A 23,036-nucleotide genomic window follows, 5' to 3' on the forward strand; every position below is an offset into this window, starting at 1 on the left:
TAACTATGAGCTATGATTGTGCCACTGCACTCCACCCTGGACGACAGAGTAAGACACTGTCTCAAAAAATAAAAATAAAGATAAATCATATGATTAGCAAAAAGTGATAGTCTTCTTTACCAATGTTTACATTATTTCATTTTTATTGCATTTTTAGTACTCCAATACTATGGAGATAAAGGGCTAGTTCCTTATTTAATTGAAATCAACATTTTGCCATGTAAGAAATTTGCTTTCAGTGTTCAATAAAGAATTTTTATTACATTTAAGTGATTTGCTTTTATTCCTATTTTACTTAGGGCTATTATTAGGAAAGTCTACAGTTTTTACTGGATTTCTTTTCAGCATCTATTAATATGATAAGCAGTTTTGTTTCTGTTTTCTATTCATATGGACTAATAGATCTACTAATGTTGACACTCACTTACACTCCTGGACTAAACCCTACTTGATTATAGAATAGCAAAGCTTGTAATATCTAAGTTGCACATTTGTTCACATTTTAACATGTCTGAAATTAGGTCACGCATTACACTTAGCGGTGTCCTATGACTGCTATTGTAGTAACAGATGTGGCAGTTGTCATTGCCTGCACACATGTCAATGTAGTCATAGCTGCTTAGATTGTTGACCCTTCAGTTGAGTTATGGTCATTGCTTGTACTCCATGAGTTGACTTTAAATGACTTTAAATAAAATCTTCTAGGGCCAGGTGCAGTGGCTCACGCCTGTAATCCCAACACATTGGGAGGCTAAGAGTGGAGGGTCGCCTGAGTCCAGAAGTTTGAGACCAGTCTGGGCAACATCGTGAGACTCCATCTCTATTTTTTTAAAAAGTAAAATCTTCTAAAATGTTACTTCATGATTTGACACTGAAATGAAAAAGTTTTTGCAAATGCAAAAATTCATAAAATCAGAGCAGTGGATCATAAATTTAATACTAGTAAAACAACTTTTGTTATCAGAGGAATTACTTCATTTTCCTATGTTCTTGCAAAGCAACAATTGAGACATGGAACCTAAGAAAGTTATACGTACACATACAAATGTAGTCTATTATGTTTTGCTGTTGAGAAACACACAAAAGAATTGCAAGGCACTGGAAAAGTTGCCAAATCTCTTGAAATGGATAAAAGGAATGACAAAGCAATGAAAGTGAAAGGAGCTGGGCACATTCCTCAGCCCCGGGCTCAAAACTCCCTGAGCCTAGCACAAACACATCCCATCCTCCCATCCCACCACCATATATCTCTCAAACTCCCTGAGCCCAGTACAAACACCACCTGGAAAGTCTCCGATAAGGAGACAGCCGTTCAAGGTTACTGAAAGCGCAGGAGCCAAAAGAATTTCTTTGTTCCCCTACAACTTTCGGGCTATAAAAAGCAAATGCTCGCATTGTTCGGGGCCCTCTTGTATACTGTGTAAAGGAGGGACCAGGTTCGAACTTGTAGTAAAGATCCTTGCCGCTTGGCTTTGACTCTGGACTCTGGTGGTCTTCTTTGGGGAACAAACAGTCTGGGCATAACAAAAGGTTGGTGTCATCAATTCATTTGTTTTGAAGGACTATCATTAAGATGTCAAATTCTTTTTTGTCAAAAACTTCTGCTGATGTTGAACAGAAGACTGTATGGACAACCCTTTAAGAAATGCTGTGTCACCAATGTTTCTGATGCCAAAGGATAATATTGTGTGACAAATCCAGAAATCAGCAACTCTAAGTCTAAAAATAGTTAAAAAACAAAAACAAAAACAAAAATCAGAGTTGGGCTTTGAATGTGAAGATATCTAAGGAATGCCTTATCCTGTTCATTTAACTTATATTTTTCTTATTAAGTGTGCACACAGTGATAGATGAGACGGGAATGAACCCAGACTTATACCAGGGTGCAGTAGTACCCTGGCCACAATGACTGACCAATCAGTATGAGGCTCTGGGTTTTGTTCACTCCTTAGTCTACCTGCCCCCTCCCCATGCTGGATCCTAGGAGTCATCCTATGACCATAGGGAGAACCATCTTGAAGCCAACACATGGATAATGACAGAGAAGCAAGAGAAGAGAACCTCGACTGTTGATGACATCATGAAACCACAGGATCACCTCAAGGCAATTTGAATTGGGTTTTCTGTTAACTTGCAAATCAAAGCTTCATGACTGAATAAAGACTCAGTTAATGTTAGTTGGTAGTGCATACAATGATGGTTGAGGACACTTGAGACAATCCTGGTTTCTCAACCTGAGAATTCTCAACCTGGGGGCAGAATAATCCCACCATCTAGCCCTCAGCCAGCCATTGGTTCACCTGGTAAACCATTGGCCACATCTATGGAAGGTTTTAGAAAGAGGTCCCTATAGATTTTGCTTTGCTTTGAGACACACTGTGGGAGTACAGGATTTTTGTATGCTTAAAAAAATAAGAAAGAGCTGAATTCAGGGACATTGGCATGTGGAGAAAATATTTGAAGCTGATCTATACACATCTATTTTTGTGATTCACATACAAGTCTTGTTCTTGATTTCGCTTTTACACATTCACAGAATGGTAACCTGGGCTTGACAAATTGAAGTCAAGCACCAATTTTTGCTTTATTTTCATCTTGATGCTAGCTGCTTCCTGAACTGTTCCCAGCGAGCCCAGAAATCAGCTTAAAAAGATGATGTTGGCCGGGCGCGGTGGCTCAAGCCTGTAATCCCAGCACTTTGGGAGGCCGAGGCGGGCGGATCACAAGGTCAGGAGATCGAGACCACAGTGAAACCCCGTCTCTACTAAAAATACAAAAAATTAGCCGGGCGCGGTGGCGGGCGCCTGTAGTCCCAGCTACTCAGGAGGCTGAGGCAGGAGAATGGCGGGAACCCGGGAGGCGGAGCTTGCAGTGAGCCGAGATCGCGCCACTGCACTCCAGCCTGGGCAACAGCGTGAGATTCCGTCTCAAAAAAAAAAAAAAAAAAAAAAAAAAAAAGATGATGTTATGCTGCTGACTCTTCCGTCACTGCTGAATAGCAGATGAAGCTGAAGCCAGCTGAATCTAGAAGTGCTATGATGAAAGAGTTAGAAGTCTTTACCCAGATCTGCTTCCTGCCAGCAGTGTTTTCTGCCTGCCATATGGGACTTGTGAGGGACAGAAAAGTTTCCCAGCCCCTGTCAAGATGGTAATATTATCTAAAGTTATCACAAAGCTTCTAGTCAACCTTAATTTCTACCACCTGAAATTCAAAATCTAAGGCTACTTTACAATCTTCACAAATTTAAATTATTTTGCTCTTACAAACTGGGCAGGTTGGTGGGTTTTTTTGGTTTATTCTTCAGGTTTTTTGTTTTGGTTTGGTTTTTAGTTTTAGTCCTTGAGCTTTGTAACTAAGTTTTCCTGTGTCTGCTTGCCCATAACTTATTTTTCTGGTCTAATGACTGTTTTTTAATGACTTCAGCCTGTGCTTTCTTGTACAAAAAGAAACATGGGAATGTGAGGAACATATTAATTAGCTATAAGATGTAGCCTGGTTTTTGAAGTCCAGAGCTTCAGAATGTTACGGAAGTGTAAATATAATCATGACTTTGCATGTGATTGGTAATTACATCACAGTTAAAGCCTCAGGCACTTTCCTCCTCAGAATTTTACTATCTATCCCCAACCCCTGAATGGCTCTGTCATTAATGGTCAGTCTCCGAGAACTCATTTCCCAAGGAGATGACTTCCTGTTTTGTTCTAAGTGGCCTTCCCTGCAAACCCTCCTCACCTTTGAACTTCCTGTTTCGGGATGGAAAGAGTGACCCTTCTCCCGCTCCTCTTCACAAGGTAAGGAGAAATAAGGGAGATGAAAGAAAGGTCCTCTGGAGGTATATATATAAAATATATATATATAATATATATACATATTAAAATATGTATAAATTATATACATACATAAAATATGTATGTATACACACCAGGCTACATCTGATAGCTAATAAAATATGCATATATATATACACAAATGTGTGTGTGTGTATATATATATATACACATTTTTTTTTTCTAAACTACACCCACATTGCACCAAAGTATATGAAATGTTTTCTGGCCTTCAAATCATATGCCTAACTCCTGCAGGAAAACTGCATGGGCACTCAGGCTGATCTCCCTTACCCCACAACTTAGATCCACCTCTAACATGTTCTAAGTACATTTCCGCGCTGTCCCTGGGCCGGGCTGTGGGGTCCCAGAGGTGAAGTGGAGGAACTCACAGTCTGGTTGAAGAGAGACCCCCTTAAATAGATCAAGCTCCCCAAGTGTTGCTGTAAGTTTACATGGAACATGGAGTCTGAGTGGGAAGTCAGGGAGGTGAATCGCGGAAGCCTTTGGACTTTGTACACCTGTGGGCACTTCCCAGATGAAGGGGGGAAGGTGTTGCAGGCAAATGGCCACCTTTAAAGGGTGGGCATTGGCCTGCTTTGTCACTTCACCCTATGCTGCCCTGTGACTGGTCTTTGCATTGTGTCACTGATATGTTTTTTTTTTTTTTTTTGAGACAGAGGAATCTCACTCTCTCACCCAGGCTGGAGTGCAGTGGCACCGTCTCGGCTCAGTGCAACCTCCACCTCCCGGGTTCAAGTGATTCTCCTGCCTCAGCCTCTTGAGTAGTTGAGACTACAGGTGCGTGCCACCACACCCGGCTAATTTTTGTATTTTTTAGTAGAGACGAGGTTTCGCCATGTTGGTCAGGCTGGTCTCGAACTCCTGCCCTCAAGTGATCTGCCCGCCTTGGCTTCCCAAAGTGTTGGGATTACAGGGATGAGCCACCGAGCCCGGCCAACCACTGATATGTCTTGTGAATCAGCTCTACTGTCTCTGAAAGTATGTTCTCCCAACCTCCTACTTTTTGTTTCGTGTTTTTAAGACAGGGTCTCTTTTTTTTTTCTTTTTTTTTTTGAGACAGGCTGGAGTGCAGTGGCGTGATTTGGGCTCACTGCAACCTCTGCCTCCAGGGTTCAAGCAATCCTTCCACCTCAGCTCCGGAGTAGCTGGAAATACAGGCACGCGCCACTATACCTGGCTGGTTTTTGTTTTTTACGTAGAGATGGAGTCTTATTATGGTGCCCAGGCTGGTCTTGAACTCCTGGGCTCAAGCGATCCTCCTAAAGTCCTGAGATTACAGGCGTGAGCCAGCGCGCCCGACACAACCCCCTACTTTCATGAAAGTGTAGGCACTTCCAACACGAGGAGTAAGTGGATGGGCGGTGTGTGACCAACCCGTCTCAGCGTCCCCCGGAGTCCGCAGGCTGCGGCTCACCGTTCTCTGCCCCATAGTCAGCATTGCGGATGAAAGGGAACGTGGGTGGAGGATAGAGGTTGGCAATTCTGAATCTGTACATAGAACTAGAAGGGGCTCAACGCAATGTGTCGGTCCTTAAGAATCCCCCTCCCCATGGAGGTTAAAAACACAAGACGAAACAAAACTATCAAAAGAGCTATTCTAAACCAGGCTGAAGATTGGAAGGAAGTTGGCCGGCCTCGGCTGCAGGACAGGTGCTTCCAGACTCCATTAGGGGTGTCCAGCGCCTTCTTTTGCCCCAGGCAGCGCCCTGAAGAACGCATCGGGGCCTCGGTTCGCGGACACGAGGAGTGGACCGACCGAGCGCTGCGCGTAAAACGACCGGTTAGGCACACGCCCGAGCGCCACTGGGGCTAGGAGACGCGGCCCGGAGGTCCGCGAGGCGGGGGCGGGCCCGGAGCTCCTCCCACGGGGGGGCGGGTCGGGTCACATGGCGGTGGCGCGGTGGCGCGGTGGCGCGGCGGCGCGCGAGGGAGCGCAGGCTCGAAGCTGCGCAGGCGCAGGGCCCGCCCCTGGGACCCTCGGGGCCAGGCGCCTTGGCCCCTCAGCGCCCGGGCGTCGGGGCGGGAGAAGACCAGAAGAAGGGAGGCACTTGAGGTAGGTGCTGCGCGCGGGGCTCCGCGAGGCATGTGATGTCCGTAGGCGGGGCCTGCCGCGGCGTAAGCGGGGAAACTGAGGCAGGGCTGGCGGCGCGCGGTAGGGTGGGTGCTGGGCTGGTGAGGCGCGCCCCTCGGACCCGCGCCAACTTCCCTAGGAACCACCGCAGCGCTGGCGCTCCCTCAGGGGACGACGTCCTCTCCGCCACCCTGCGCGGCGGCCGGTGGAAAAACCCTGCGCACGGGCGTCGGCTACCGGAGACGGGAACCCGGCGCTGCTGCGGCGGGCTAGGGGCCCCTCTGTCCCCGCCCCCGAGCCTTGAGTGACGCCGACCTTCGCGAATTGTTGGGACAAGGAACAGAGGAGAGGGCTCTGCCCTGGAGCGTGGGCCTGGGGGTGGCCCGGCTGGACCAGCCCTAGGTGTGGACCTGGCAGTCCTCGTCTTTGTCTCTGTGCCCACTTAGGGTCGTGTCTTTTAAGAGGGCATGGTTTCTAGTGTCGTTCAACGTTTCAGAGGCACCTGTTCCCCCTCTTTCCCAAGAGTCACAAACATCTGACTTTAAATTGGGTAGAGCCCAGTTGTAAACTTAACAACCCTGCTGAGGTCTAGGAATGAAAAGGTAGATATACAATCTGCCCCCAGGGTTGTTGCTGGGGCGGGAGGTGAAGGCGCAGGTTGAGATGGTTAGAGGCAAAGGAAGGGAAATTAAGGCCCAGCCGGACCAGGGCTGTGGGAAGGAGGCGCACCCGGAGTCCACTGTCGGACCTGGGTTCACAGCTGCTCCTGCGCCTCTTTTTCTTGCCACATCATGCTGTCTCCACAGCCCAGCAACCCAGAACTCAGCTTTTTTGTTTGTTTTATTTTAATATATTTTCCTTTGAACCTGGCAGGTGGTTTTTTAAAAAGAAAATAATCAGGATTTGTTTTGAAAAACATTGTGAAGGAGTCAGCTTGAATAGTCTTGAATGCTCTTGCTTGGGCCCAGCTTTAGAGAATGAGGGTTGGGATTTCGGCTGCAAACCCCAACTCCTTACCATACTCATTCATCAGAAAACTTCATTTTGGGTGCAAATAACGTTTTGAGGGTAATCATTGCTCTAGAAATAAAGAAGAATTATACATCGTATTTATTGCACTTTTTGTGAGGTACTTCACAAGGCACCTCCTATACATTTAATCCTTTGATTCTTGCAACTCTGTAGAAGGTAATTAAGGAAGCATTCCCATTTTACTGATGCAGAACAGTTCCTTGTCCAGGTTTATACAGCTTGCAAGAATTAAAGTTAGATATTAGTTGTTGTTGGTGTGGACCTTTCCTATATTCCCCTCTTTTATAAGAGCATGTCGTTTAGTTGAGACCTTCTGCATTACTCCTGAAGGGGTACAAAAGACATTTCTGATGATTGTCTAATCTCGTATCATTTAAATGGTGCTCAGAAAGTTTGGATAGGACTGGAACTCTAGGGCTCAAGCCCCAGGCTCTATCCCTATCTAAGAAATAAGGCTGCCGGGAGTGGTGGCTCATGCCTGTAATCCCAGAACTTTGGGAGGCCGAGATCACAAGGTCAGGAGATTGAGACCATCCTGGCTAACACAGTGAAACCCCGTCTCTACTAAAAAATACAAAAAATTAGCCAGGCATGGTGGCAGGCGCCTGTAGTCCCAGCTACTTGGGAGGCTGAGGCAGGAGATTGGCATGAACCCTGGAGGCGGAGCTTGCAGTGAGCCGAGATGGAGCCACTGCACTCCGGACTGGGAGAGCGAGATTCCGTCTCAAAAAAAAAGAAGGCAGCTGTTATGCCAGTTGGATTCTTGCCTTTTTGTGAAATGTTGAGGAGAAGCTCCAAGTTTTCCGCTGCAGCTTGTGTGGCAAGAACCATCCCGAGGTGCTGTGCAGGGAGCCAGCCTCACCTCTGAGCTCAGTGGCCTCTGGCACAGGGAAATTACAACTGAACAGTGCCCTTTGCCTTCTCTGGCGCTGCTAGTGCAGGAGGCAGTTTTGGCTACTACAGGAATAGCATGGAGCAGGCCTACAGGCCAGAGGGGCTGAGACAAGTCAGTGTTTCCATCAGACCAAGTTCAGTATTTTGTGTCTGTCCTGCTTCAGATATCCTGTCTTTATAGGGGCATGAGTGAATCTGAGCCCTGCAAAGGAGAGAAAGATAATGCTGCTTTGCAGTACTCTAGTGCATTGCCGCATTGCAAATTGCCCTTCTTATATAATCTTTATGACAACTTTTTAAAGCGCCCTTGTTTTTAGAAGACACAGGTTCAGAGGGATAAAATAACTCTCAAAGAGAGAAAACCCAGGATTTTTGGCTTTTAGCCCAGTGTCTTCTGTGGTATTGCCTTGCCTTCCTATCCACACCCATGTAACTTGATGGAGCCCAGACAGGAGGTTGTGCAAGTGAGATTGGAATGGCTTGCTCTTTGCGGGGCTGCTACAGCTTGAGGAAACAAGAGGACATAATCAGCTACTGGGAAACCCTGAGATACGCCCAAGAGTGAGGAATGTGAGGGCTGGTGCTGATTTCAGCATCTATTCAGAGGTTTCTGAACCTGGCATTTGAGAGTAGGGCTGGGCCAAAACCAGGTAGATACACACCCCAAGGAGCAGGGCTGAGAGTTGGAGACTGAGGCAGGTAGGTGAGAGCTCATTGCAAGTGACTAGTTTTGTGGTGTTTGAAGACAAGGGTGGGTGGAAGGGCATCTGTTGCTCATAAGGCTCTGTGTGCCTGCATCATCAGTCTGCTAGACAAGGATGGACGGAGTCTTGTTACTCTGGGGAGGAGAGGTGCAGAATGACTTCTCAGCGGAGACTAGGCAACGAGACCCTTAAGAAGACATTTGGCTTCAGATTATAAGCTGCTTACCAAAGATTGGGCTAGGGAGAGGCTGATGTTCTCTCCAGGCAGCAGATTTCCCAGGCCCTGTTTAGGGGCAGTCTTGCTCTTAGCTTGCCTGAGGCCAGTGAACAGGTTTCAAGACCTGCAGGGCCCCACTTCCTGAGCCCGAACTCCCATGCTCTTCCAGCCTTAGAGGCCACTGGCCTGTGGTTGGCTGCCCAGGACTTATCGTGTCCGATGCAGGATAAACAGTTATGGACTGGAAGTTGGGAGACCCAGACCTGACTCCCAGCGCAGCCACTGACAACCTGTCCTTCCCATGTGACCTTGGACTAGCCAGCTCCTTCTCTGAGCTTTAGTTTCTTCATTTGCTCAGTAAAATGAAGCTGATTGAGAGCTTTGAGGGAAGGAGAGGGGAACAGAGGAGATCAGAGAAGGAAGATGAAGCATCCTTTCAAGCCTTGTTCACTGAGGGCCTGAGGCAAGGAGGCATGTGCACTCTCAGTTTTTTTGTCTCCCTCAGCACCCTTTCTTGCTTCTCCCTTGTCTCTGCCTCAGGCCCGCTCATTCTGAAGAGGGAGGATTCCCTGGGTGGGGCTGGGCTGGGCAGGTGTACCCTTGATGTTTAGAATATGATGCTGTCTCTACTTGTTTCAGACATGAATTAACTCACCCAGTGCTGATACTTTGTTTCATTAAGACTTTATCAGTTCCTGCCCAGAGGCAGCTCCTGGAACAGTCAGGAGTTAGGCCCCAGGAAGGAGGCAATGTGAATGTGCACACCCAGCAGGAGAACAGTGGTGGCAGGGCTTCCCATGACTTTCTGGACATCAGATCCCTGTAGTTACAGTCCCATGGTACTTTAGAGTCTTTGGATGTCAGAGCTAAGACAGCTTCTTGGAATTTTGAGTTCCTTCCTCTGTCTATACAGATGATGAGATCCAGGCCCCGAGTTGTCTTCATAGCTTAAGTCAGATTGCCCTGCTAGTGAGCAGTAGAGCAAGGACCCGGACTAAGGTTACCTAAGTCCCAAGCTAGAGTGTTTTCTTTAATGTCAAGCTAGCCCTGTCCAAAATTACCTTTCATACTGAGCTAAAATTGGAATTGAGTAGCTATAAGTTCCAAGTCTGCCACACTGTGGAATTCTTTTTTTTTTTTTTTTTTTTTGAGACGGAGTCTTGCTCTGTCACCCAGGCTGGAGTGCAGTGGCCGGATCTCAGCTCACTGCAAGCTCCGCCTCCCGGGTTTACGCCATTCTCCGGCCTCAGCCTCCCGAGTAGCTGGGACTACAGGCGCCCGCCACCTCGCCCGGCTATTTTTTTGTATTTTTTAGTAGAGACGGGGTTTCACCGTGTTAGCCGGGATCGTCTCTCGATCTCCTGACCTCGTGATCCGCCCATCTCGGCCTCCCAAAGTGCTGGGATTACAGGCTTGAGCCACCGCGCCCGGCCCACACTGTGGAATTCTAAGAGTAGAATTCAGATCATTTCATTAACATTTAATGCCTGGTAATTACCAGGATCTGTGTTGAGTGCTGGGGATGCAGAAATGAAGACGACAACACATTGTGCCACCATCTTGTGGAGACAGACATGTAAATAAATAAAATTTACAAAATCCATTTGTGCATTGTGCAGGGTTATGGGTGTGTGTGCACACACATGCATACTATAGAAGAGGTGAGTGAGCAGTCAGTTGTCGGGGCTTTCAGGAAAGGCTTTGGAGAGGAAGTGTTATGTGCGCTGGGCCTTATGAATAAGTAGGCATTTACGTGGTTGGCATGGGTGGGGGGGCATCCTGGGCAAAGGAAACAACATGAGCAACACTTGCACAGGGAGTGGTCTGAAAAGGGTGCTGCAGGGGCAGGGGTGAGGCCCGAAGGGTGAGCTGAAGCCAAGCTGTGGAGGGCCCCATCAGCTGGCATACTGAGGAGTTAGTGAGAGCCTGAACGCAAGGCAAGGATGTAATCAGGTTGGGGTGTGCTGGGATCGCTGTGACTACGGCATGGAAAATAAACTATGGAGGACCAGACTAGAACCAGCCAGGTTCAGTTCTGTGGTTCTTGAAATAGGCTAGGGACAGAGTTGTAGGGTCCTGGGTTTGGACAGCAGCAGTGAGGTCAAGAAGAGGATGAGTAGCAGATACATTTTACAAGATGGACAGAACTTCCTGAGTTGATGTGGGCAGTGAAGGCAAATGAACAGTAAAATGTGAATCCCCACCCCCCCACCCCGAATCTACTGAGCCATGGAACTCCAGCAGAGAAGTAGACTTTAGTTTTGGATGTGGTACAACAGAGATACCTACAAAATCCCCGAGTGGAAACCTTGGGTCAGAACAGCAATAGGAACTTGGAAGTCAATATCAAAGTGGTGGGTGAAGTGCTGGAAGGAGAAGTCACCCAGGAAGGGAGTGTGGGTTGAGGGAAGCCACCGATGTGGCAGAAAAGGAAGGGAAAGCAAAGGGAGGTAAAGAATAGACAGCAGGTGAGGGACCTCAGAGGTGCCAGCTGACTTTCCAGGCCTGGGGTGAGAAATGGGGCAAGGGAACAGGCTGCATAAGGAGCCACAGAGAAAGGGACATCTTTTATTTGCACTAGTGTGACATGTGGGCTGTGTGCGTGCGTTGCTTCTTTAGTCTGCACTGGATAGCAGAGGAGGAGTCTGGTGGCACTTGGGAAATGTTATAATCTGCGTGACTGCAAATGACTGAAAGCTTTGCTCAACTTTTTGAAGGTCTAGGGGGCCTTGGCAGCTTTCCACTTAGATGTTTTCTGGAGACTGGCTGTTGGCAGCTGAAGGAGCCCCAGGGTTTCTGGGTGGCCTGGTCCTGCCTGTGGAGTGACTGAGCCTAGGGACCTAGTCCCGCCTCCAGCCCTCCCCTTGTTGCCTGCCCAGGCCCGCCTGCTCACCCCTGGGTATGCTTCTTTGTCAGGAGAAGCAGAGGTGTGGACGCTGTGGATGGTGAGTACCTTGTTCCCAAGTTTGAAGTGTCCGAGGTTGGGGGTAGGAGACCATGTGAGGAGGGGAGTTGCCTTATATAGGGAAAAGACAGGGTCTCAAAGCTGGAAACTGAAATTGGGGGTGGGGGTGGTGGTGAGGAACCTAGAATCTGACTCCAAAGTGACCTGTTTTTATTAGACTCATGGGATGTCACTGGGGATCATTAGGAACCTCCTCATGGAGTTGAAAAAAAAAAAATGAGACCTGGGGAGGAATTGACTCAGCTTAGCCTAGGGAGCCCCACTGGGTCTCCTCCTCTTGCCCCCATGTTCAGACCAGAGCTGCCACTCTGAGCTGCCACAGCTGTTGTTTGTTTGTGGCTTTATCCTGCTTCATCTTCTGTAGGAGAGGGTGGATGAGATAAGCCCAGCAGTGGGGAAATGAATGCTATAGCTGTGTCAGGTGGGGGCTGGCTCTTCTGTAAACAACCCTACTATTCTGTTCCAGAGAAACTGACCCTTTCCTTAATAGAAGGGGGATAGAAAGGGGGAGGAAAGAGAAGGAACATCTGGTATATGGTAAATTTCCTTTACAGTAAACATGGTTTGACTGTACATGATGACTGAAAAAATAAGGTGATTAAAAAAAGTTCTCTTTAAGACAAAGGGAATCATACTCCTGGATCTCCAGGACCCACTTCTTTCTTTTTTTCTTTGTTAATCAACAATTATAGCAGATGTAAACCCACTTCTGAATGTGTGGGGAGGAAAGGTAGTCTTTCAAGCTTTGGAGTCCTATTCCTGTTGACTCGGGTCCAAGTTATAGTACCGCTGCCTGCTGGCTCTGTGACACAGGGGAAGTTACTGAACTCTGAACCTCAGCGTTAGCTGCTAAACAGGATACTCTTTCCATCACAAGACTGTTGAGTGAATGAAATTAGGCCATTACTGACTGGCTTCTAAGACCACTGACTGCAGAGGTACGAAGGATTGCTGGCCTGCCTATCTCTGCAATCTTAGAGGACCATGTGAAAATGCATCGTTTCTGTTTAGAAATTAAAGTTCCTTTGATTGTCCTTTTTTGTGCCTAGGAATAATTGTGATTTCAGAATTCGGGGTCTGCTCACTGTGCAGCAAGTCACAGTAGTACATGCTTCAAGACTTGCCAGGATGGGAGCTGCTTTGTAGCCCAGGGCCTTGGGTAAGAGGCTGGGCCTGTGTGCTCGCCAGGTATTCCTGAAAGTGAATTTTCTGTGCTGCTCTCTGGCACAAGACTGGGCTGCTAGAGGCCCGCTGGGTGAGTTCGGTCCATGGAGAGGCCTGATGCTCACCACTGGTCCTGATAACACTCTCAGCATGGTGCTGCAGTGCCTGAGGATGGGGTCCACCGCCCCAGAGGGCTGATTCTCTGCTCACACTTCCAGGATCACAGTGGGAGGTTGGAAGACAGCACTTCTGGGGGTTTTGCGGTCTGGATCTTGTACCCAGCCCTTGAACTTGAGGTATGGAGATGGGGGTCTTTGGAACATAGAAGTTTGAGTTCTCAGGGCTCCTTCAGCACTGACACCTGCCCCAGTCAGCCTGCTGTCTCCCAGCTTAGCTGGCCCCATCCCGACGTAGCCTGTCCATGCTGCCTCCTGTGTCCTATACCGGCTCCAAAGCCACTTCCTTCTGGGTGCTTCTGTGGCTACCCAGACTGGCTGTCATTCCTGCACCACCATAGCCTCATGCCCATACCTTGCCCAAGCTGCCTCACCTTCCCACTTGATTTTTTTGTTATTTGTGTGCCAGGTCTATATTTTCTTGCGGATTGTGTATCATTTTATGTCCTCCCAAATCATCATTTATTGAACAGGTCAGTGCTGAATAAATGTTTGGAAGTAAATGTTGGGTCTAGTTGAGTTGAATTCCCTTGTGCCTAGGAGCAAACATGCCAAACGCCCATCACTGGGCAGTGGGAAGGTGGAGGCTATTTGCCTCTGAGTGCAGGGGTGTGTTGGAAGAATGTGGAGCTGACTGTGAGGGGCCCTGGACTATCTGAATGCACCGATGTGTCCTAGGAGTCAGAGAGAGTCCATTTGTGGGGTGGATGTAAGCTCGTCTTTGTATACTGACATAGAAATGCCCATCAAATCTGTGATCAGAGACCATTCCATGTGCTCCTGAGTCATACACACAAGTCAGAAATCCAGAAACATTTTGGAAATGCATAAAGGTACAGAAGTTGTTCCAGGCTCTGGGAAATTTCTTATTTACAGCAAGAGATAAGAGCTGTGGTTTTCCCCCTAATTGTTCTGTGAACTATAATCCAGTAATGCGTAACTTGCCAAATTAAAGAATTGGAAACAGGCCTGTGTCAGGTTCTTTCCTGTTTGTCCCAAGAACTTTGGTTGTCCATAAGCCATTGTCTTTGTCATTCAATTCTGTTGAATACCTTTCAGCATGCACTTGTGGTGAGCCTGCTTTGTACCAGATGTGCGCTGTGCTAGGCATGAGAGATTCAGAGATAAACTGCAGAATGTCCTCAAAGGAGAGAAATCTGACAGGTCCAAACCGGTGTGTCAAGCACATCAGGAGAAATGTGGGTGATGTTTGGACACAGAACTGAGGAGGGGGTGAATCAACACCTCTTGGGGGTAGAAGTGGGAGGCTGAAAGTAGGGAGCTGGCAGAACATCAGGGAAGCCTTCTTAAAGAGGCCTTTGAGTCGTGAAGCACAGAATGAAATAGGATATTCCAGGCAGAGGGGTAGAGATGTGTGCATGTCTGTAATGTTCCGTTCTCAGGGTCTTGGCGGAGGGCCCAGCTCTCCAAGGCCAGACCGCCCTCGTGACTTGACTTTATTCTGGCGGCTGATGGCCAACCAAGCACGAAGTCCTGAATTCTTTGCTCTAACACAATGCTTCTCAAACTTTAATGTGCTTATGAATTAATTGTCTGCCAGTCCAACTAAAAGGCAGTGTAAGATTGCTTAGTTCGAAGGTGGGGGTTGAGATTCTGTGTTTGTAGATGGTGCCATTTATGGGTTACATTTTGAATAGTGGGTAGTAAGAAACTCTTCTTTCTCAGCACAGGTCCCTCATGTCAGACACACCATAACAGCACCCCCTTCCCCAACACACACACGCACTGATTTTCCCCTTCTTTTTCCTCTTCCCAAGTGTATAGATGCCAAATTCCTCTTTCTTAGATGTTGTTTTTGTTTGGTTACCCCGCTTACCTGGAACTTCTTTTCTTCTTCTTTTTTTTTCTTTTTTAAAGACAAGGTCTTGCTCTGTCACCTAGGCTGGAGTTCTGGGCTAAAGTGATCCTCCCACCTCAGCCTCCCAAGTAGCGGAGACCGCAGGCATGTGCCACCACGCCCAGCTAATTTTGTATAGACAAGGTCCTCCCATGTTGTCCAAGCTTGTTTCAAACTCCTGGGCTCAAGCAACCCTCTTGCCTCAGCCTCCCAAAATGCTGAGATTACAGGCATGAGCCACTGTTCTCAACCAAGGTTCTCTCTCATTCCTTTAAAAAAAAATTATTTTAGATTCATGGGGTATATATGCATATTTGTTACATGGGTATATTGTGTAGTGATGGAGACTGGGCTTCTAGTGTACCCGTTATCCAAATAGTGACCCTTATACCTGATAGGTAATTTTCACCCCACCTTGTCCCCCACCCTCCCCTCTTCAGCAGTCCCCAGTGTCTATTATTTCCATCTTTATGTCCATGTATACTATTGATTAGCTCCCACTTGTAAATGAGAACATGTGGTATTTGATTTTCTGTTTCTGGGTTAGTTCACTTAGGCTGATGGTCTCCATCTCCACCCATGTTGTTGCAAAGGACATGATTTCATTCTTTTTTATGGCTGCCTCTTTTATTTCTTAAATCTGAATTTCCAGGTGGCTTCAGTGCTAGTCTGGCCTACCCTTTCCTTCCCAAAGTCACCACCAACTCACTCCCACCCCCACCTCATGCAGTGCACCTCTCACAGCCCCCACCCTTGGCACTGACATTCGGATTTCCAGGGCCTTTCCTCATCCTTTGGAGACATCCTCTCCTGGCCAAGTCCTGCAGGGGAGACTTGAGCTGGAGGTTCGATGGGCTGGGGTCAGGTGGGCCACACAATTACCCACTCCCAGGCCTATCCCCAGTGATCTAAGCACACAGAAGCAGGCTGGTACTTAGGGAGGAAGGCACCAGGGTATGCCAGAGCTTAGGATGGCGTGAGGACCAACTGGAAAGATAGACATTGTAAGTGGTTGTTGGGAGAAGGAAGGCTGGAGGTGGGGGTACCTTGTGGGCTCCTTCCAGGAGCTCCCACCCACAGGCACAAGTCTTCCTAGCTGGAGAGAGCCTCAGGCACCCAGGCAGAAGTCAGGAACAAGGCTGAATTCTGACAGAACCCGCCTGGAGCTCCATTTCAGTTGCAGAGACCCTTACCTTATGCAGCTGTCTTTTGCCCAGCCTCCTCTGCAGATGCCATAGGACCTCCTCTTTTCTTTTCTTTTTCTTTTTCTTTTTTTGAGGCTGAGTCTTGCTCTGTCACCAGACTGAAGTGCAGTGGCACGATCTCAGCTCACTGCAACCTCTGCCTCCCGGTTTCAGGCGATTCTCCTGCCTCAGCCTCCCGAATAGCGGGATTACAGGCGTGCGCCACCATGCCCAGCTAATTTTTGTATTTTTAGTAGAGACAGGGTTTTCACTATGTTGGCCAGGATGGTCTTGATCTCATGACCTCGTGATCCACCCACCTCGGTCTCCCAAAGTTCTGGGTTTACAGGCATGAGCCACCGTGCCCTGCCAGGACCTCCTCTTTCTGATATAACACCTGCATTTGTTTGGCAGACATCTGTGTAGTTCTGTTCACAGGAGAAAAAAGTCAGGTTACTAAACACCAGTGTTTAACAGTGGCCATCAGTAGGTGGTAGCTTCAGAGAGTATTTGCTTTCTCATCAACTATGGTTTCATGTATTCTCTTCATTTTGTTTTTTTACTATAAGCCTATTTTGTTTATATAATGAGGCAGAAATAAAGCTTTTCTCAATTGGGAGAAATTACTACCTGCCTATAATGAATGAGGCCCTGCTGGGCACTGGCTGGGGGCTTAATGACCAGGGTATGGTCCTTGTTTCTGGAGGGTCCTCAAACTAAAGAGGAAAGAAGATAGGGGAACAAAACAGTGTGGTTGGTGTTCTGAGTATCCTCTGATCACAGAAGAGAAAGCTGCCCCTACCCAGGCACGTGATCCTGAGCCACCTGGATTGTGAGGGAGAATTAGGCATTGATGAGGAGGGGAATGAGGAAGTAGTCTGCCTACAGGGGACATAGTTCGGCACAGCTCCACAGGAGCTGGGGGCTGCAGCCTGGGGCATGAGAAGAGAGAGCAGCAAGAGAAGCAATTGAGACGGCTGTCCTTTCTCTGTCATCACTCCTGACGCCCTGGTGAGCTCCATGGTGCAGGAACCTCCATGTGTGTGCTGCATCCCCAAGTTCTGGTGGCAGTAGGTGCTTAGCAGCCCTTGTCCAATCTCGCCTCTGACACTGCTGCTCCCCTCCTCTGTCCTGACCTCCTGGTTGGCTGTCCTGCCAGAGCCTTGCCTGGAAGATGAAATTCCATCTACCCTGTGGGAGCAGTAACGCCTTCTTCCTTCTTCTCAATCTCCAGAAATGTCTTTCCTCCAGGACCCAAGTTTCTTCACCGTGGGGATGTGGTCCATTGGTGCAGGAGCCCTGGGGGCTGCTGCCTTGGCATTGCTTCTTGCCAACACAGACGTGTTTCTGTCCAAGCCCCAGAAAGCAGCACTGGAGTACCTGGAGGATATAGACCTGAAAACACTGGAGAAGGGTAAGTGGTGACCCTTCAGGTCTCAGTACTTTTCCAAGGAGCTGAGATACAGGCTTACTTACTGTTTTCTTTCTAAACTCTCTCCTTTTTTTAATTGAAAAGATAATATAACAACATTAGGAAAAATTTAATAACAGTTTTTAAACTAGCAATAATTCTATTACCCTAACACAGTAATTTATGTTTTGGCATATTCCTTTCCATGTGTACATATTACATAGTTGTGCTTGGCTTGGGCGCTGTTTTATATTTTAGCTTTTCTTATCAAAAGCATTTTTCATTCTCTGTTGTTGTCTCTGTAACTATAATGATAAATTGCTCCATAATATTTAGTAATAATTACAATCTTTTACTAAACCAGTACTTCCAGAGTGTATTCTGAGGAATTCCAGGCTTGTGGGATCGTCAAACTGAAAGGAGTTCTGAGTGAACAAGTATGAGAGACACCTTTTATCCAATTCCATGCTCCTGATGCTCAGCACAGACATATGCTTTTTAGAACGAGGTGTCTGGATTGCTGCTGATTCAGGCATGGCCAGCCTCTCCCTGTGAAGAAGCTGAGGTGTCTGAGGAATCACTTCACGGTCGCCCGTTAGAGCAAACCTGCCTGTCTCCCTCTTCTGGGGGACCACTAAGAGTCCATTGTGGACAGCTTAGAGCCACACACTCAAATGTGTTAGCTCTGCCTCCTTGCTGTGTGCTCTCAGTGTTAGAGCTGTAGCTTGGTGGGATTTCAGTCATGCCAGTGGTGTGGCAAGAGAGTTGGAGTGGTGAAGGTCTCATTGATGGCATGGTCACCGTGTTAGCCCCCCAGGTGGAAGTCATCGTCATCTGTTTAGTAAGTAAGGAAGCTTGCCAAAGGAAGGCAGGAGGTTGTACAGGTTCAGAGTAGGTCACCTTAGTAAGGTAGTAAGAGAGAGAGACCTGTTAAGCTTTGTTCAATCCAGGATTTCCCAATCTTACTTATTTGATTACAGACTCTTCTCCTCACCCTCTCACCCACCTGACCCCACTTTTTTTTCCCACATAACATCCACGGGAATATGGGTCCCTCTGGGAAATACTAAAATAATAAGGGCTCATATTTATTGAGCCCTCACCAACTCTATATTACCAGACATTGTGGTGAGCACTTTTATATTCATCTTTCAATATGCCCTGTAGCCCAAAGTGGAACTACTAGATATTTGCATTTTACAAATGAGGAAGCTGAGGTTCAAAGAGCAAAAATAACTTGCCTAGGGTTACACGGCTAGATTCAGACTTAGTTGGACCTTAGAGCTGGGCTTGAACTACAGTACTCTACTACCCCAAAGCATTTTATTCCTAGGCATCTTCTATCCTCCTCTGTTAATAATATTGCAGTTACCATATTTAGGTTAAAAATTTGAGACTCAGTTTGGACCATGTTTCTGTTCTAAAGGATTATTATACAATATCTGATGACATCGGCAATAGACAAAATGGCCATTTTTCCAGAAACGTCCCACTTCTGAATGTTCAGGTTGGAAGAAAGATTTTCATGGTGGGAGGGACCTACTGGATATATAATAGGATTCTTAAGCTTGGTTAACTTTCCTCAGGAAGGTGAGTATTCCGTCTGTGTTTCCTGTGTGTTTTTCCCCACGTGTGAAATGCCTGTCCAGGTCCTCTGCTAGGCCCGGGTCTCTGACCTCAGCTGGACTTAGTGTGGTTCGTGAGCTGCTTAGTGATTGGGGCTGGGCCAGGAGGAGATATCGAATTTCCTTTTTTTCTCCCTTAGAACCAAGGACTTTGAAAGCAAAGGAGCTATGGGAAAAAAATGGAGCTGTGATTATGGCCGTGCGGAGGCCAGGCTGTTTCCTCTGTCGAGAGGTGAGTGCAGATGAGATATATTCAGAGAACGATCCTGGCAAGTAGGGGCCATTGTTTTCTGGCCAGAACTGAGGGCCCGTAAGCCAGCTTTAGCCTTTTACCCACATGGTCTGTTCTGTTATTTGCTCTAGGTATTTCTTTTGATTTGTGCTCTATTTCTGTTTTTTGTTTGTTTGTTTGTTTTTTAACAACTCGCCCTCTCCTACTGGGGTTAGCAACACATCTGACTTTCCCTTAGTACTCCCAAGCCTTTCACCCTGTGCTGTACCTTCTGAGTCCTGGACCATCTTCCAGTTTAATCACGGGCAGCGACCAGGTCCAATTCCGTGCTTCTGATGCTCATCACAGACATACGAGGTGCCTCGATTCCTCCTGATTCGGGTGTGATCAGTCCCTCCCTGTGATGAAGCTGCAGTGTCAGAGGAAACACTTCAAGGTCACCTATTAGAGCAGATCTGCCTGTCTCTGTCTCCTTGGGGAGCTCCTAGAGTCCATCGTGGACAACTGAGAGCCACATACTCACATGTTAGCTCTGCCTCCTTGCTGTGTGCTCTTGGCATTGAATCTGTAGCTCAGTGGGATTTTATTCATGCCAGTAGTGCATTTGGCATGAGAGTTTGTTGAAAGTTGGAGCTCACTGACTGGGTGGTCTCCAGGTTGGCCCCTTGAGGGGAAGACATCATCTATTTATATGTAATGGAGCTTATCAATGGAAGGAAGGAACTGTGATTGTTGAAACACAAAATGCTAGTGTCAGAAGGAACATTGCAAATACTTGGATCTAGCCTTGTCCCTTTGTAGGTGGGCAAACTGAGGACCAGAATGGTTAGTGGCCTGTTTGTGATCACACAACCTGTCAGTGGCAGAAGACCCAGATTCTGAAATTACTGCCCTCCCTGGGAGAAAACTGGGAATGACAGTGTTCCTGCCCTTGATACAACTTTGCATCTCAAGCAGTGGCTGTGGCCCTGTCCAAATTGTCATTGTCATTCTTCTGGTTCCCTGAGGCACCACCTTTCAGCCTTGCCGATCTCTCCATGCTTGTGTGATTGGGCTGGTGAAGAATCCACTTGCGCTGCTGGATGCATGTGATGCCTGCAGTACCCTACCCCCAGGGCACTGTGTGCCTGCTATCTCAGTGGGACCTCACCGTGGCCCTTGGAAATACAGCTTGTTGTTTTACTCTCATTTTATTATTCTCGTTACAGAGGAGGAAACAGTTACAGAGGTTGTAACAAAGCCACCTTGATCAGGGAGATGTATTAATTTCCTATTGCTGTAACAAATTACCTCAAACTCAATGGCTTTAACCAGCACAGATTTATCTTGTAGCTCTAGAGGTCAGAATTTCAAAGCGGAAACTGGTTGCATTCTTTCTGAAGGCTATAGGGGAGAATCCATTTCTTTTGCCTTTTCCAGCTGCTAGAGGTCATCTATGTATATTGGCTTATGGCCCCTTCCTCTATTTTTAAGTCAGCAATGGCTGACAAGTCAGCTACAGCATGGAAGCCTGTTTTGACTTGATTTCTCGGGGCCATTAAAATCCAGAAGGTTCCAAGAGCAACAGCTCTCCCTAATTATAATCTGTTTCCCTCTGTATTGATCTGTGCCCACATAGAACATTTAGTGGAAACTTATGTTTCCAAAAAGATGGGTGGATGGCAGTCTGAGTTATTTTGAGTGGCCCAAATAGCAGGTATGTGACTCAGTTTCCATGTCATGCCTTTGTATAGTGCCACACCAGGAGTAAAGAGCCAGGAAAAGTGAGTAAGACCTTTCATCTCAGCCAGGTGCAGTGGCTCACGCCTATAATCCCAGCACTTTGGAAGGCTGAGGTGGGAAAATCAACTTGAGCCCAGGAATTTGAGACCACCCTAGGCAACATAGCGAGACCCTGTTTCTCTTTAAAAAAAAAAAAAAAAAAAAAAAATTAGCCAAGCATGGTGGTGTGCACTTGTAGTCCCAGCTTCTCAGGAGGCCGAGGCAGGAGGATTGCTTGAGCCCAGGAGTTCAGGGCTGCAGTGAGCTATGATTGTGCCACTGTAGCTAGGCAACAGGGCAAGACTGGAAAAAAAAAAAAAAAAGGCCAGGTGCAGTGGCTCACACTTGTACTCCCAGCACTTTGAGAGACCAAGGCAGGTGGATCACTTGAGGTCAGGAGTTCAAGACCAGCCTAGCCAACATGACAAAACCCCATCTCTGCTAAAAATACAGAAAATCAGCCAGGTGTGGTGGTGCGCCCCTGTAATCCCAGTTACTTAGGAGGCTGAGGCGTGAGAATCACTTGAATCCAGGAGGTGGAGGTTGCATTGACCTGAGATTGTGCCACTGCACTCCAGCATGGGCGAATAGCATAGGCGACAGAGCAAGACTCCATCTCAAAAAAGACCTTTCATATCACAAAAAGGTGGTTTTTGATTATATCAAACATTGTAGTCCTCTGCTCTAGGGCAAAATTTGCCAGTCACTAAAACTCTTGATAAATGTAATCAGTTCTGCCTCATTAGTTGTCTTTTTTCTTACTCTAGAAAACAAATGAAAAATTAAATGTAGTTGCAACCATACAACAGCGTATTTGTATTGGAGATGAGTAGATTGCATTTAAAAGGATTTGCCGCTCATTCTTTTAATTCTGGCACCAAATGTGAAAAAAAATTGAGTTCTTAATGTTGAAGCTTTACCATGACTCATGCAGTTTCCCTCATTCATCTAGCTCACAGTTCCTGAGAGTCGAGGGTGTCTGCATCTCAGCTCAGCTGCATTCTCCCCATTGTCCCCCTTCAAATCTTTCCACCTGGTATTTAGCACCTGTTTTACACCCAGCCATGTTCTAGGCACTGAGGGTTCCAAGAAATGGAAGACATAGTTTCTAACTATTAGAAACATTTGGGAATTTAAGAGACAACGTTCAACTTAGTGGTAACATGCAGACTTAGTACAGAAAATGTCACCAAACAGGGAAGATAGGATATGCACAGAAAAGCAGAGCTTTACTTCAGGGTGGACTAGCCGGGAGATCTTTTTAGAACAGGGATACCTTTCCAGAGGGTAGGTTTGAGCTGAAGAGAGAAGGAAGGTTATGGCCAAAGGAGCGTGTGTCTGGCTGGGCCCTTGTGTTAGTTTGGTCTAGTGCAGGGAAGGGGCTGGGAGATGAGGCAGGAGAGAAGCATTGTGGGCAGGAGGAGAGGTTGTGTTTGGGTATGGCTGCGCCCAGGCTATGGTTAGGACAGCCATAACAGGAGCCTTGCTTCTGCTTCCCACTGGAGAAGACAAGGAGCCTGGGCTGCGGAGGAAATCTGACACCCTATGTGGAGGCCCACAGCCAGCTGGCACAGATGTCCCTGAACTGTTGTGTCTTCCACAGGAAGCTGCGGATCTGTCTTCCCTGAAAAGCATGTTGGACCAGCTGGGCGTCCCCCTCTATGCAGTGGTAAAGGAGCACATCAGGACCGAAGTGGAGGATTTCCAGCCTTATTTCAAAGGAGAAATCTTCCTGGATGAAAAGGTGTGTGTGCTGGCAGGCTTTTAGACACAGAGTGCTAGGGATTGTGCTCAGCTGTGTGATAGTCGGGTGGCCCAGGTATGTCTGACCTGGAGCTGGAGGCTGGCCTTCCCTTCAGCTGTCCTGAACTTGCAAGGCCTTTTTTCAGC

General features: G+C 47.4%; 1 protein-coding gene and 1 long non-coding RNA gene across 5 annotated transcripts in view; both read left to right on the forward strand.

The window, feature by feature from the left end:
* Nucleotides 1–5,749: 5,749 nt before the first annotated feature.
* The window catches only part of PRXL2A (peroxiredoxin like 2A), a 29,390-nt gene continuing 12,103 nt past the window's right edge, over nt 5,750–23,036 (forward strand). The window contains exons 1-4 of one of the 4 annotated variants that reach the window (XM_011714582.2): nt 5,750–5,905; nt 17,352–17,531; nt 19,294–19,385; nt 22,750–22,890. In XM_011714582.2, coding sequence (XP_011712884.2) covers nt 17,354–17,531; nt 19,294–19,385; nt 22,750–22,890 — 411 coding nt within the window. In that variant the 5' untranslated portion in view covers nt 5,750–5,905; nt 17,352–17,353. Of the gene's footprint in view, nt 5,906–11,400; nt 11,716–17,351; nt 17,532–19,293; nt 19,386–22,749; nt 22,891–23,036 lie in introns of those variants that run through there. The other 3 variants (XM_011714584.2, XM_011714583.3, XM_011714585.3) reach the window with 3 other exon arrangements.
* LOC112423890 (uncharacterized) lies at nt 11,722–17,067 on the forward strand. The gene is made up of 2 exons (XR_003014471.2): nt 11,722–13,195; nt 13,485–17,067. It is a non-coding gene; the product is annotated as an uncharacterized lncRNA (long non-coding RNA).

The sequence above is a fragment of the Macaca nemestrina genome, chromosome 9, assembly GCF_043159975.1.
Source record: "Macaca nemestrina isolate mMacNem1 chromosome 9, mMacNem.hap1, whole genome shotgun sequence".
In the NCBI taxonomy this organism is placed as follows: Eukaryota; Metazoa; Chordata; class Mammalia; order Primates; family Cercopithecidae; genus Macaca; species Macaca nemestrina.